At 39.5% G+C, this 16790-nt stretch overlaps 1 protein-coding gene across 19 annotated transcripts in view; it reads left to right on the top strand.

The window, feature by feature from the left end:
* Positions 1-16790, top strand: part of TNIK (TRAF2 and NCK interacting kinase) — a 724668-nt gene that overhangs the window by 668365 nt on the left and 39513 nt on the right. For all 19 annotated transcript variants that reach the window (XM_086944405.1, XM_086944396.1, XM_086944403.1 and 16 more), the window contains 3 exons: positions 5578-5704; positions 8114-8278; positions 10499-10642. In XM_086944405.1, the coding sequence (XP_086800531.1) occupies positions 5578-5704; positions 8114-8278; positions 10499-10642 (436 nt within the window). The remainder of the gene's footprint in view (positions 1-5577; positions 5705-8113; positions 8279-10498; positions 10643-16790) is intronic.

Raw genomic sequence — 16790 nt, forward strand, 5'->3', positions numbered from 1 at the left:
TTCCCTCCCTTCCTCCCCAACAGTCCCACCGAGTCCCCCCACCCCCGTCTCCTGGTCACAGTGAAATAACCATATTATAGTGCCTTCTGATTTATATCTTAATAGTGTAGACTGTAGCATTAAAGATACAAGTAGCCTGTATGCTGCCCCGGGTGAAGCTGAGACAGAGTTCCACAGAAACTTTAATGATGTGTACCCAAATATCAAGTGTCACCATTTTCCAGAAGTTAATTTTCTGGATATGCCACCAGGATAAAATACAACAGTCTCCTCCTACCACTTTATACTTCACAGCAGCAGACCAAACCAGCTATCTGGTCAGTTAGAGCTTCTTTTCAGTGTCCACAAGGCATGCCACAATATTTAATCTAGCTATACGCTGCAGCTGGGCATGCCATCACACAAAGTGTGGGGTAATGATACAACGGCTTTCAGATCTGACTTCATAAGCCTTGTGTACTACCACAGAATTGTGATACACAGTGCAACTAGACTTCCCAGGAGCCATTTCTGTGCATACAGAGTAAACCAGGTTAAAGATCGGGTTTCAAAACTTCCGCCTATTCTGTAGTATGGCGGCTTGCTTCAAGAGGTCTTCCTAAGACCAAATCACTGTCAACGTAATCCTTCTTAGAAGCGAATGACCTGCCTTCACCATGGATAAATGAACTATGCCATACATGACACTAACTATGTGAAGGATTAGCCACAATGTATATGCAATCACAAAATCACACTGTGCAGGAATGCAAAACAAAAGGGGACATTTACATGTACTTCCAGTAATATAGTACACTTAACCGAGCATTTCAAGTACCACAGTAGAGCTGTTATGTAGGGTCAGTCTGCAATAAACTACGTAAGTGAAGAACTTTTCCGTAGCTCACCCTTACGAAAGTCACATATGGCAAACCAGTTTATGAGCATCCAAGACTTAAAGATTGTGATACTCAGTTGTAACTTCAAGACCCTAAGGGTGGCGAAGACTTATAAATAAAGGCACATGCAGCTGCTCAATGCATTCAGAGTCAATATCATCATTAATCTGTATTAAACCCTTTTTCACCTGCAGAAATTCAGAGGTGGCTATATTCTGACTTGCCACTTCATGCTTGTGCTGCGTTCAACATATTTATTCCCAATCAGCGAACATCTCAAACACCAATTTACTATGTACCTAAATTATATTCTAGTCCTAACAACCTTTCAGGGGCATTCCTTTGACATGTGACTAAGTATACAACAACCTCCCTCCTTACATAGTACCTGGCTTGAGATGAGACTATCTTTTCTCCAGGGTCTTGAGCACTGAAGACTCCAAATCTTGGCACATTTTTAACAATTCCTTGTGACCTCCCACAACCTTGGGTCGAACAGATTACCGACTGTTCCTTGGACCTACTGGCCATTCAGAGACCTCAACTTGACATGTAGCTGTGTCTCACATAGTATTACCAACTTTTAAGGATACTGATGAGGCTTGTGACTAATCTTGTCCCTGTCCTACTAGCTATACTCCCTTGTAAGGTATTATTCATTCCCATCCTAATTGCATCAGACCTCCATCAAACAATCAATCAGTGGTTTATAAAGTGTGACCACTCACCCATGAAAGTCTCAAGGTGCTGGGGGGGGGCTGCTGACCTGACATGTGACTAGAATTTTAGGAGCACCATCTAGCCTGAGACTTTGAACAGAATAATGATCAACTGTGTCCCATCCTTTCTGGCCTCTGAGTCATCTGTATTACATGTGATCAACTCAAACAAAGTCCTAAAAGTCTTACTGACAGACTTCTCAACCCAAGCCCAGAGCAAAAATGGCATGAGTGAATCCACCACAAGCCTGTATTGTCCCTCCAAATATAAGCTCAGCTAGCTTCTATTCCACAATGGAGCCTATCAGTGTCTCGGCTTGTATTGCTTCCTCCACACCTGACCCCCCAAACACACCATTGTGTTTGGTACACCATGAAATTTCTATTGCAGGTCTAGATATCCTGATGCACACACAGTACATGCAAAGCCAGCAAATGCTGCAAACAATCATGCACTTTTCAGATCCAGCTTCTATGAGCATAAAATGCACTGTCAGGAGTGGTGTTGGGGTTGCTCCAGAAGAAATTAACGGCTAGCAGGGAAAAGCTGAGCTAAGGAATATCCCGGGATAAAGTTGTGTATCATTTTTAATGCTTTGTTCACAGACTCAATAATTGATCTGTTTGACTGCAAAACATTTCAATTAAGGACACCATGCAAATACACTTTTGGTTGATCATTTATTTTTTTCTGAAACATTGTAGTGTATGTGTTTGTATACATATAGAGAAATGGTAAACAAAAATAGTAAGCTCACAGAAAGTCATGATGTTGTTCCTGCAATCTTATCACTGCCCAGATATCCGCTATGTGTGATCCCATATGTACGTATATAAATATCACAGATATATACCAAATTCACGGACAGATCAAAATATACATCTCTTTGACATATTTTGGGGGTTTAAGCAATTATGCACCATTATGTTATGTCTCTTTTAAGGCTGTATAAATATTTGCTTTGTTCTTAAAATTAACTAAGTGAGTCTTTTAATCGTTTTTCAAACTTTATCAGAATGTTCGATTCTATATATTCTGAACTAATCCTATATTAAAATACAATGGAAAATACACAATTTACATGTCCGAATACAGTATATAAGAAGAGGCAGTAGCTAGCATAAACCACTTTAATTCAAGTAATTTAACAGCACTTTGTCCATATCACACTGTCCTGACGTTTTTGACTCTTCAGTCACATTTTTCTGTTTATAATAACACTATAGGCATCGTCATTTGGCGTAGGGTCATAGCATCTTGGTGAGCCAACAGACCACAGTTGCAGATAAAGGAAGTTATTCTCTTGCCCTTGGCTCCTGATGCAATGGCAAGTGTATTCATTTTTCAGTTGCATCTTGACAGCAGATGCATTTGTTTGCTCTTGCAGAAGAATGACCTAAGCCCCACTGGGTAGTGAGAGCATACAAATAAACATAGAAAGTAATATATTTTATATGCAGAGGGCATGAAAGAGCATACATCATTTGTTCCAAAAATAGATTCTGATCCAAGTCATCTTTAGTCTCCAAATGTTAATTTGGGGCCGCATTACAAAGTAAGCATTGGAAGTGCAAATTTAATACAAGTCCGTGACCAAGTTGTCGTCTGGCTAATGACTTATGTATTTGGGATTTTTATATAGAGCTGGCTGGACCCGAAGGTTTAGAGCGCTTTACAACAGTGAATGTTCACATCAAAGATAACAAGTCTATGGATAAATATATCAAATTCAGTCATAAGCTTAAAAGATATCTCTTCTTAAGCTCTTCTCAGAAAGAGCACCAGATGTGTGGAATATGGGATCCTGCTTGCCATAGCTAAAGTGGTCCAATATGTGCTTCATAAGCAGCCCTAACAAAACCTAAAAGAGATTATACAGTTGATCAGCTGAAGTGGCTGTATTTTACCGGCTTAGACAGTGGTCAATGGTTATTTGGTACTGGAAATGTAAAGGCATGTGCTGCTTTTTGCTGAAATGTTGCAGAATTTGTTGACACCCTATGGTAGACCATAGAATATAACACAAAAACATATCACAAAGCAACATAACACCACAACCAAAACGTGAAAGGCACAGCATAAGAAAACGTTCAGAACGGAACACAACACAATGAAAAACACTCCACCTCAAACCATGTAGCACACCACCGGCACAACAAAAGCAGCTCAACAAGTATGTACACATGTTCTTGTCATATCTTACCACCACTAGAAATAGTTTTCTATTATACGGTGGTAAAAGGTGTTTACTCCAAGCACTGTCTTTCTTACAATGAAGGATATGTAATACCGCCATTATAAAATGTCTTGGGACCCAGCTCAAATATTGATCTAGAATCTCCTTGGCACATGCCAAGAGTGGCAAAATCACTTCTTGTGCATGCACCTGGTTCCCTGTTAAGAAGATTATGTACAATGAAATAGATGGTTTTAGTAGCACACATGGTTACAGTCTTATTGTATTTCCTGAGGTATAATTTTACATGAGTAATTGAGACATGTATCAATATAACATATTTTAGACCTAATAGATATTAACATTAAACTTAAGCATTGAAAGAAGGACATGAGCTACTGTCTATATCTATATGTTAACCTAAATGTGTAAAAATAACAAAGACCCTGCCCAAATGCTTCTTTCAGCCTACTGTAACAACATCATTATATACAATATATATCAGTTGACAAAAGATTGATGTCATTATCGTCTTTTATGTACAATAGATTATATGAATGAAGATGTATGGTACTTATCACCAAACACTGAGGGTTGGGTGAGGACAAACAAAGAAGTCTGAGAAGAAGGACCTCAACAGAAAAAAGGGAAATAAGGTTTTTAGTTTCATTTCATAAGGGTATAAGACAGACTAACCCATTTGTAATGAGGTATGCAGTGAGTTGAAGTCAAGCTGCAGCATTAATTTAGAGTAAGTGTCTAACTTCCAGTTTTTATTGTTAAAACAGTATGTAATTATCCATTTCATAGCTTTTTGCTTTAAAATACAGGATAGGCCTCCGTGTAGGTGGTTACGCGTGAACCGTGCCTATTGATTTGCCTTTGAACCTATAGCCTGCTTTTTGCTACGATTTAGAGGGAGAGTAATGGTTGGCTCCAATATGGACTTTTGTGAGCCCTGTCCTGCAGGAAAAAATACACGCAAAGTTGCACAGCTGTTGTCATCCAATCCCACTATTGTTCTATGCAGCAAACAGACTGAAGATGCACGTATTGATTATTATTTCAGTGCTTCCAGTACTTCATAGATTGCTGGTAGTAAAGATACACAGAGATTCACCACACTATACACACTATCATCTGCAGAGCATTTTTGGCTTGTTAAATAGTTCCCTGTACACAGTTGGTGGCTCGCACAACATTGCGGTCAATGCAGGGTGAATGCATGAGCACCACACTTCTGCTCTGGAGCAGAGCTACTCATAACATTTGATAAACCTATTTAAACATGTATTTGCAAAGCTACTAGGTTTGGCTTTTTTATATTGCACATGCTAAGTGACACACAATATCCATGCACAAATTGACATGGAAGAAGCATGCATACACAAACAACATAACTACAGACATACACAGAACATACACATATATATGGTCCCACACAACACACATACAGACCACATACAAATAGGAACATATTTAAGTGTGGATGGACAGACAGAAGAAAATAGGACTTGAAAAATGTATGCAGATTTAATTTCCACTTGACTTTTAGACTCCCTGCCAGTGGAATTTAAATTTGTATTGAGGTGGGTATCAATTGGTTAGTCTGGTCTTGAGCCACCGACAATTCACAACATCCCAAGACAGTTCATCAAATGTTGAAGAGATTGCTTTACAGTTTTATCATTCATTTAAATGAAGGGTCATTACAATTTGGCAACCAATGGAACATATTTATCATTTAAGTCAGTAGTTGTTACCACGCTTCTCTGAGATGCCTTTTTGTTGATTGTGTTACAGTTCGGCATGGGAAGTGGAACGAAATCTTCGTTCACCCCATTTGTTGACCCAAGAGCTTATCAGACCTCACCAACCGATGAGGATGATGACGATGATGAAGATGAAGATGGTGAATCCTCAGCAAGAGGTATGACTTAAGCTGTTGTTTGCATACAGAGGTTTGGACACATTCCAAAATATTTACAAAACTTGAGGTTCTATCTCCCCTTTGCAAAACGATTATAAACTCTGCACGAGTCAGTGAAGTCTGCGATTGTCTCTCTTGTTCTTTATTGTGTATTGGGTTATTTATCATCCGTACTGAAGCAGTGCACAGTTCTGCCAGGATTCATTTTTAAGCAGTATGCTTGCCATCTGCTCTTATATGTGGATAATGCTGTCTTGATTTCTCTGAAAAAAAACAATGGAATCACCAGCACTTACCACTTTATTTTAGGACATGAATGTATCTTGAATGTAAAATCAACCTCTTTGATTTTGAATTGCCGTAGTAGCACATAGTTATGTGCTACTACTACTGCTCTGGGATGGGAAGCGCAGATACCCCCACAGTGGGAGAAATGGGAGCGGGACCTTGACTGGTGCCAGAGGGCCGAAGAAACTGTATACAAAAGCAAAGGGTGTACCAAGAAATGGGAGAAAGTGTGGGGGCCCTGGCGGAAGTACAAACAATCAGGGGAGACCCCGGGGACGTGAGAGTGATGAAGATGGTTGATTGTCCTCGTTGTTCCCAATTACTGATGATATGGTTCACGATTAGGATATCTCCAAACATGCCTCATGTATACTGTATTGTACTGAATGATCTCTTGCACATAGTTAATAAAAAGATTTAAAAAATAAAAAAAACAATGTTCGGGACAGGGAAACGGAATTTGCTGCAAGACCATCACATTGGGTATACTGATACCTAAGATAAAGGTAAGTTTACCAAGTCTTCCACCACCTAATGTTGTCTTGCAGCTGTATATAGAATTACTGGAAATTTGCTACCCAGATATTGATGTTGTCCGTGATTTCGATGCCAAGATGACATACATTTTGTACTCTACACTGAAAAACATTTGAACCTTGTCATTGCTATGTACAGAAAATCCTGTTCGTAAGTCTCATGATTTGCTTAATTTATCCGCAAGGTGAAAGGTGCGACCGAGGGTTCACAACTCTTCACTGCATACATGGGTACGCATGACTGAGGACACTTCGGGCACTAGTCTGAGTGGAAGCAACCAGTGAATGGAAATAGGTACTAGACCGCGAGAATTGTACAATGCCTTTTCATTACCAAGCAGATCAATTAATAAGGACTATGTTGAACGATCAACGGAAGTTAGCAGTACATAACTCTTAGCTAACATGCCGATCGAAAATTGGTGCAAAGCCGTGCACTTTTGTAATTTGAACCCTCAGTCGCACCTTTCACGTTGCGGATAAATTAAGCAAATCATGAGACTTATGAACATGATTTTCTGTACATACAATGACAAGGTTCACATGTTTTTCAGTGTAGAGTACAAAATGTAAGTAGGATTACAGCTCTTAACCTATCCCAAGATGGCGACTATGTTTACTGACTAAGCAGGTTGCAATGCAGTACCTTTTCTATGTTTTTTGACTAAACTTTATTTATGCACGTCTATGACAACGCAATGTATCGTGTGATCAAGACACTGCCGGGTGTCGAAACGCGTAGCGATATCATGGAATAAACTGGTGGTTATCAACCAACTCTGAGTGCGCATTTTTACTGGATTGTTGAACTTTACATAACTATTCACTCTAATCTTTTTTGTATAATTTATGCGTCACTCTATGCCTGAAAGGGTTTTGTTTTGACTTAATACTGGGTGCTCCCTTGTGTCTGGACAAAGCTATACCTCTCTGAAGAGCTCTAATTAGAGGGAAACACTGTGTCAGGGGTTGCTTTTATTCATTTCAGGTTGGCTTGAGCTGGTATTTCACTAATTCAAAGCTGTAATATTGTGCCTGGAGTGATAAATGGCTTTTGTAATTTTACAGCGCGGCAAGGACAGTACTGTACTAGTCCTATGCTTAAAGACTTTGCAGTATAAATTGCAAAAGACTTTGTCATTTTCTATCTCGGCTTGGATAGCACTGTGCTAATCCTATGCTTAAAAACTTTGATAGAAAAACAGACATTTGAGGTGAGTAGATCTAGAGTGTCGCTGGTGTTGAGAGTGCTCTAACAGGGGCTGCTTTCCACCTAAACTTGAGAACTACCCAGAGTTCTCCTTCTTTTTTGCATAATTTGTGTCACTCTATGCCTGAAAGGGTTTTGTTTTGATATATATATATATATATATATATAATTGCTCTTCTTATGAATGAAATGCCGAATCGGCTTAGAAAAAATGTAAAGTGCTGGTCTTGAGGTTGCAGAGGAGGGACAGCTGGTACGTCCATCTAGTGAGATTGTCTGTTCAGCACAGAGTCATTTATTCAAAGAAAGGTAGGCAAGGTCCTTGTTGACATTGATGATTTATCATTAATTGTAGCTGCTGCCTTACTTTTTCAGCCCAGTTTACCAATGAGCTGCTGAGACAACAGGAGGCCAAAGAGGAGAGGAAAATATCTGTGGTAAATGTGAACCCTACAAACATTCGCCCACACAGCGACACTCCTGAGATTCGGAAATATAAGAAGCGGTTTAATTCTGAGATCCTCTGTGCAGCGTTATGGGGTAATTACATACTGTGTAACATTTTGCACTTCTGTTTTGATTTAATTGCTGCCATGTTAATTGCAGTGTTCAAAGAAGTACTGTATGTGTTTCTATACTGGCAACAGCAATGAAGCAGGAAAGGAACATTCATCTCTTTCACACTGGCTCTCTCCCTTGGTTGTGGATGCAAGATCCAGGATTTCCTACTGAGTTTAGCATTTATTTATTTGATAGCTTTTTATAGCTCTTATTCACTGAAATTGTATGTAGGCACTTTTAACTTCGATGTTTTACAGTAGTAGATTGGACAAAGAATGCTTGCAACCTGAGATACTGATTATTGAGTGAAGGACCAAATCCTGTAGCAATAAAGTAATAAGTAGATCATAGATTTTGTTGCCAATTCCTAGAATATATTTAAATCGGTGCAAACAAACATTGCCCTGGTTTTTAAATTAGAGTTTTTGCGCAAAGGGACCCATTACAGGCTAGGATGCTCTCTGTCTGTTATTTCATCTCTCCCTCTGTCTTCTCTTCCATAACTACTAGTAAGTCTGGTTGTGGTGGAAATTCTCCTGATTCTGTGTTTACCACCATAGATTCCTGCATGTGTTTGCTTTAAGCATTCTCCAGGTAAAGTACTCCACATATGCACAGTTCCTGTAGCATCTTGTAATCCCGATACAACACCCATTACCAGCCGCATCAGAATTCCTCATCACTCCGATTGAGCCCATTGTGTGTTACATATTGGTGTGAAAATTAACCCAACACCATGTGTAAGCAGTATTTCCCTTTGCTGTTTTTGCTCCCAATTCTAACACACCATCCAGAATAGAGCCCAGAGTGTTTTCCCAATGAGTAATTTAACATCTTTAGGTCTGTGGTAAGCAAGACCTTTTGGTTTTACTAGCATTTATGGAGAATATACTTACTTATAGGAGCTTTCAGCTAGCCCTCTTCATTCATTAGTCTGCTGTTGTCTCATATACATATTTCATCTGCCCATTACAGTACACAGCATGGGGCAGTGGTTCCGCCCACTTCAGCCAGTGACTGACTTCCTTCAGAGTGAGGTCATTCTGCTTTTTCAGAAGGAACACAACCACACGCAACGTGGATACCATGAGGTGTTTGAGTTGTTGAATAAGTCTTTAGGCACAGTGAGTAGAGAGTTAAAGTTTGGGAATCTCAAAAGTCAACCAAACTTGATGAAGGCTATCATTGAGCTGTGAACTGTTCCACTTTTTGTTGTATTTGTTCTCTGATTTAATATTTTCAGGTTACTCTTCAGTGAGTGTTGCCTAAACTGAGGAGTGATTCTATCAAGTTCTCTGAATCTGATACACTGTCAATTTTCTCTGGCATTTTTTGTTTGCTTTTTAAAAATCAATCCCACAGGATTTAGTTTTTCCCTAAACTCCCTTTGGTCAAGCAGGGTATAGCTGTGCAAGCATTGAATCAAATTCATATTATAGCTGTGGGTTTGATCAGCACACGTGCCACCTGGTGCAATGTAGACACTAGATACAGTGAAAAAGTGGTTTGTTGATAGATGCACTGTTGTCTCACCATGATACTGGTGCTTCTTTTGTTGTTGTGACTAATGTATTAAATTCCAAACTACTTTTATCCATGTTTGTATTTTTTGATAGTGAATGTTGCTCAAAGTTTGGGGTTCTGAATCAGTTTGTAGTCTGGTTTCCAGACATTTCAGTATATTCCACTGGGAAGGTTTTGATTTTTCAGAAATAAAAAAAAAGGCGTGCTAATAAAAGAAAAACACATTCAAATGAAAACACAATAAAATGTCTAAATACCCAAGAACTGTTCTTAAATCCTCCTGATCTGCTATAAATCATTATATTTGAATAGATAAGGAAAGTTGCCTTTGTTCATTATGTAATAAAATAGAATCAATGTCCACAAAGACTGGATCCATGCTAGATTTTCACTTTAACCATTGACTTTGTAACAGATTCCTATCTAGAGCCTTTTGTATGTAACCGTATCTGGTATGAAAATCTAATCTTCTTAGATAAAAGTTTCTCTTCTACCAAAATGTTTCAGATTTTTTGCAAGACTTCCCAATTGAATACAGCACTGCAGCACATGAACATTTGGAATCCATATTTCCTGCTTAGCCATACTGTAATTTAAAATTCATAAATATAACTTGGGTATAAATCATGACTTAACTGCACTGTAATTTGATTTGTGCTATTGGTCACTTTGCAGGTGTGAACCTCCTAGTGGGCACAGAGAATGGACTGATGTTGCTGGACAGAAGCGGGCAAGGGAAGGTCTATAATTTGATCAACAGAAGGCGATTTCAACAGATGGATGTTCTAGAGGGACTCAATGTCCTAGTGACAATATCAGGTATGTTTGGCAGTGCTTTAGAGTCAGATGAAGGTTATGTTTGCATATCCCTGAGCTGGAACATAATTAGAACGAGCAAAGAGGTCAGGGGTTTAAAATTGATGACATTTGTATTTGCTTGTCAATGAACACTATTTTTTTTTTTTACCGAATGAAAGTTTCTGTGTACTTATGCCGAGTTTTGTGGTTTGTAATCTAGACTTAGACCTCACTGTCATTTTGAAACAGGTGAAATAGGAGGGGTACTGTTATTTAATGAATGAATTACTTTTCTGTCTCAAGGTGATTTTGAATGAACACGCTTGGACTTTAAAATGGACAAAGGCAGGAAAATGAATGTATTTTGAACAAACCGATAAAGCTATTGCATTGGAGCCGATTGCAATTAATATTCCAACATGCAAGCATCAACTTTTTATATTTTTAGCCATGGTATTTTTAACTGAAAGTTGTTCAAAATTACAACCTAATGCTAGAAAGAAGTTTCTTACATTTATTGAATTTGTAATTTTTGTCTATTGGTCTAGCTGTGTAAAATATTATGGTTTTAATTTTATTTATTTTATATTTAGTGTTTTCTGTAGTGCGAACTTGACCCATTCCTGGGTGTCAGGGCGCTTTACAATTCAGCACCAAACAGTTTCTCATTTTACAAATTTATGTTTAATAACATATTCAATCTTACTAGGCGGCCACTAGGGTTGTAGTAATACAGGTCATGACATACTTGCATACAAAAAGTAATGTACAACGAATATCCTTTCTAAAGAAAACCTGGGTTCTGACTGGATGCACAGTTACCGGCACATATCAGTAACCAACTTGCTTGATCGGAGTATCAACATTAGCTATCGCCCTTGAGTCTAGCGTGTGTATCTTCATTAGCTATCTTCCTTGAGTCTAGCTTATGGCTTTGGGAATCCATGCAGGCCTGACTGAGGTCAGTGGGTGAGACTCGATGAAAACACACTGACTTGTGCTATTGAGGAGCCATTTCTTTGATATTCACATTACAGTCATCCTGCTTATCTCCAACTGTTCACGCATCTGAAAATAGTATATTCAGGGATGTTTAAAGGTCTCAAAAGAGTCACAAAAGGGCCATAGTTACAGGTGAAATTTACTCATGAGAAAGGAATAAGCCTCTTTTTTGAATTTCGAGACCGAGGTGATTCTTCTAATTTTTGATGGAAGCGCATTCCAAATTCTTGGTGCTGCTTCCTTGAATGCTCTATCATACGTTCTTTTCTTGCGGAAAATTGCTGGTTTCAGTAGGAAATCTGTAACCCTCTCGATGATCTAAGGCCTGCAGAAATCTTGATTTTCTGTGCAGGATAATGTGGTGTTTTGTAGTGTAAAGCTTTGTGTGTAATACACGCCATCTTAAGCTGAATTCTTGCCTCGTACGGTAGCCATTTGAACGCTTTCAGATGTGGCGTGATGTGGTCAAATTTTCTTGTACCAGTTACGAGTGTCACTGTAACACTGAGGCAGGCTTTTAGTGGGGCTGTTGGGATCTTAGGGAGCCCAGCTAGAGTTGTGCAACCATACTAAATCATCGAGATGACCAAAGCTTGGACAGCTGTTTTCAGGTCGGCTATGTCAATGAACGATTTCAATTTTCTGAGATAGTTCAAATGGAATCGGGCGTTTTTTGCCATAATGTTGATGTGTGCTCGCATTTTTAAATCTTTATTTAACATGATTCCAAGAGACTTGGTAGATCAACTAGAATCGGAGTACCATTTAGAGCTGTGATCATTTTGGTCCTTTCCTTGATCATCATGGAGGATTTAGGGGGGAGATCAGAAGGAATTCTGTTTTCTGTGAGTTGAGTTTAAGATGATTGACAGAAAGCCAAAGGACTGTCTTTTGTAGTTCTTGGTTCATTATTTTGATCTCTTCAAGCGATGTGATCTTCATATACAGCTGAGTTTCATCTGCGTACATGTGGAAGGAGATGTTCACCTGCTGCAGTATTTCTGTGAGTGGCTCAATGTACAGATTAAATAGGGATGGGGATAGAGTTGAGCCTTGAGGGACTCCAATATGACTTGGGATGGAAGGGATAGTTTGTGGTTCACCAAGAACCTTTGCAATCTGTTCTCTAAGAACGAGTGAAACCATTTTAGGAGTGTAACTGAAAAAACCATCTTATTCTCCAATCAGTCTAATAATATGCCATGGTTTACGGTGTCAAATGCTGAAGATAGGTCGAGGAGGACTAACATACAGGTTTCGTTACAGTCTAGAGCAAGTAAAGCGTCATCAGCTATGTGCATAATTGCAGTTTCCGTGCTGTGGTCTGGTCTGAAGCCTAATTTGCAGTCATTTAATAGCTTATATTCTGAGATGTGACGGTTCAGTTGTTGGTAGGCTGAATTTTAAAATGTACAGTATTTTTATAGTTTTGTATGATGTTTTTATGTATTTGTATAGCATACTTTTATGATTTTTATTTAATCGAATAAAGTGTTTTTGACTTGACTTGACTTGTTGGTAGGCACATTTTTCCAACACCGTAGCCAGATAGGGAATGTTAGTTACCGGACTAAAGTTGTTAGGGTCTGAAGGATTCACTGTAGGTTTTTTTAGTAGGGGGAAGACCTGGCCTGTTTTTAGACAGTCAGTAAAAGACCCTTGGGAAAGCAAAGCATGAATTATTTTAGTCCAGCTAGGGATGACCATGTGGTTGCCCGTAGGCCAACATTTTGCGGGAAGAGGATCATTGTAGTGGTTGTTCGGTTTTAAGTCCAATTAGGTTTTTGCAATGTCTTCCTGATCATAGAGTTTTAAGGCTGACCAATGGGCATAATTGTTGGGCACTGTTTCTGCAGGCCGGGTTGTCTGCATCACTTGAGTCAACAGATTATCTGCAACAACCTTGAGTTCATTCTCCATGGAACTAGCTTTGGTCGTAGAAAATGCTTTTAACTGAAATAAGACTTTGACTCTTGACTCACTGTCAACTTGGCCAAACTGCCGAAAAATTGTTAAAATATTTGTTAGGGAGCTACATTTCTGGCAATAAAGATTCTCGTGAGAGGGAAAATGATGGCCGTGGTAACAATGGTTATACTTGCAAATAATACACAGTATACCTTCAGGTTTGGTTAGGCAAAATTTATGAATGAATTAGTACTTTTGGAAAGATTTGGGAGTCATTTTGTTGACATTAGAATGTTTTAAGTCAGATTTCATTTGGTTGTTATTAGACCATTCAACCTGGAAACTATACTCCGTTCTCTGCAACATAATACAACTGCATCGCTTCCATAAATAAAAACCAATGTGCGAGTCAAGAGTATTCCATCATTGATTGAGCAGAACAAGGTGTTGGAAGAGATGGAAATAATCCATAAGGTAAATCTTTAAGTTTTGATAACACAACTTGCTTCAACCGTGGAAACTCCCTATGGTAAACAATTGCTCAAAGCCTATTTTGAGGGTGAGTGGTAATCCAGAGGAGCAACACATTGTACAAGGCAATCCATTTTTCTGTCTTTAAACTAATTGGCATCCTCATTTCCCTCAAGCAGTAATGGTGGTGGTGGAGAAGTTTGTGACCAGGTCTTTTTTTTAGTTTCACTAGTTTTTCAATCTTGTCTATGTTTTGAGATCATCATAAACTCGGTTGTGGATCAAGTACTGTTCGATATAAGAAAAAATGTGGGACAGGTACCCACAGGGCCTGGAAGGGTTTGAACATGTAGACTATAGCAGAATATTGATCCCTTTTTAGCACCTCCATAGCCAACTAATGTCCTCCCCAGCACCACTAGAAGTTGAGCTCTTCTTGTCAGTACTGCCCGCTCCTACATCAAATCCAGATTTTGCGGTAAAGTATTAGTTTGTAGCAGGTGAATTGCATTTCTTCTATCAGTCTCACATTGCCCATGTTTTAGGCTGTAGGTGTGATTCCTCCAGCTAGCACAGCAAATGGAGACAACAATAGGATAATAGTCTAGCAGTGAGGGGAGTTCAGATCCCACCTCCAGTGCTCCCTCAAGTAGCCTCATATTACGCAGCACCACTACCACTAATAGAAATGTTGTAGTGAAATGGATACCATCTTGAGCACGATCCTAATCTTTAGTGACTTTGGTGCCTAACATTTCTTATTTGATCCTCCGTGCTCCACTTATTAGTACGACTGAGTGATTACAGCATAACAAAGCAGTCTGAATTTTACTCTGCCCACTGGTTCACTGGCGCCATGTTCTTGAGAGAAGTACTTCAAATGCCAGGCGAAAAGGGGAACCCCCACCAGACACTGGCAAAACTGACAAATATATCTGAAATGTTTGCCAATTATAGATCAGTGGCATATGGACATTGTTGCTATGCCAGAGTCAAATCTAGTGATTAAGCTAAGGAATTTGGGACAGAAGTAACTCGCTGGTTGATAGGGTCACTGGCTGTGATGATGATAACAAGGATCAAGTGCCCCTCTAAGCCTTATATTGCATATGGTGATGTTGAAAGCCAGATGAAGGGTTAAACACTACCACTGTGAACATCACTCTCAAGTCACACAGCAGATGGTAATAGAAATTCCCTGTTCCGCTCCGTGCTTTTAGTCTATGGTGCCAGTGCTTCATCTGTACTAAAGAGACAAGTAGCAAGAAAGCAAACAACCCACTTCCACGTGTCAAGCCAAGGGGCAGGCCACATACACAATCAGCAGCACAACAGTATGGGGTGTGATAGTGGCAGTCCAATCCTTCCTATCCAATATCTTGTTCCAGTCCTTCTATAAAGCCTAGGGCAAGGAGTTAGACACAAAGATTGAAAGGGCTGGTGGTTCTTCAAGGACTTAATCTTTATCACCACCTCCACATACCCACTTGCATGGCTAGGCTGGGTCTGAAGAGGAGGAGTTATAGATAGCAGGTTCCGTCAGTCTGTCTCAGTCCTGACCCCCCCAAACCAATAAGGAACTAGATGGCAATAAGGAATGAGGAGAATACTCAATGCGTCCTTGGTGAGGTTGCAGCTTCATACATCAGTTTAGTTCTGTGTATACAAACATGTACAGGGAAACCAATAGCATTCAGAAGTAGGGATCTGGTCTTATGGTGTTCTACCACATTTGTTATATGAACATGTGTCCTAGGACATGGCCTCTTTGCACATTCAAAGAGACATTTAAAACACCGGCAGCTAGTTCCTGGGTATTTCCTTAAGGTCAGTGCTCTCCTGTGGCCTCTAAGAAAGTTAGCAAGACAACACCTACTGCATACCTATTCAGCTATCACGTTTACTTTTACACAATCATACAGTGTGCTTGGCAGCAGCTGCATTTAGAGAACTGTGGCACATATTCATATGCTCCACTCCAGCCGGGCTTTGCTGTGTTTTCAAGGACACGTCTTTCCCCCAGAGGGACTGGCCATCTCCCTACTACATTGTTTCCCCAGAAAACCAATAACTTTTTACCATAGCAGGGCAATACAGTCTATACAAATAATAAATTGTTCTTTTATCGTGCTTCATACCACACTTCACTTTTTTACCTGTGTAACAGGTGTTCTTATAACTTAATTTCTGGTGCCTACAAGACTAAAGCACATAACTGCTAGATCAGAGTTAATGTCAGCAATGAGCATTCTACTCACTGTCCCATCCTGTAGTCTAGGTATGCTGTTTTACCATGATTCATTTTGCACATCTGTTCTTTGGATGTCTTTGATGAACATTAGATTTAGATTAAGACATTCTCTAGACATTTTTTATTATTTTGTAGTTTTTTATTTGATTTATAACAAAACTGATTCAGAAAAGGGGGGTGGTGATGAACAGAGTGTCTGAATTAAGCAGACCACTCTTACCCAGTCCAAAGATCAGGGCTTGATCCATCACCGTTATTTATCTCACTGCACCATCCCAGCTCAGAACCTGGCTATATGCAAATCAGTCTGTCCCTGGCCCAGTGCATCATGGGAACAGGGCAGACCAAACTACCAAGCTAATTCTTATACTGGGAAGGAAACAAGCTACCGGGGACCGGTTTCTGGCATTTCAGCCGTCTTCGGCCCGGCTTGCTTGAATCCTGATGGTGCAATGAGCTAGGGACTCACATCTGAGTATACCCTTCCACACAAGAGTAAGAGTGGTCTGCTTAATTCAGACACTTTGTTCATCACCA

Source organism: Lissotriton vulgaris, chromosome 11 (genome assembly GCF_964263255.1).
Source record: "Lissotriton vulgaris chromosome 11, aLisVul1.2, whole genome shotgun sequence".
Taxonomy (NCBI): Eukaryota; Metazoa; Chordata; class Amphibia; order Caudata; family Salamandridae; genus Lissotriton; species Lissotriton vulgaris.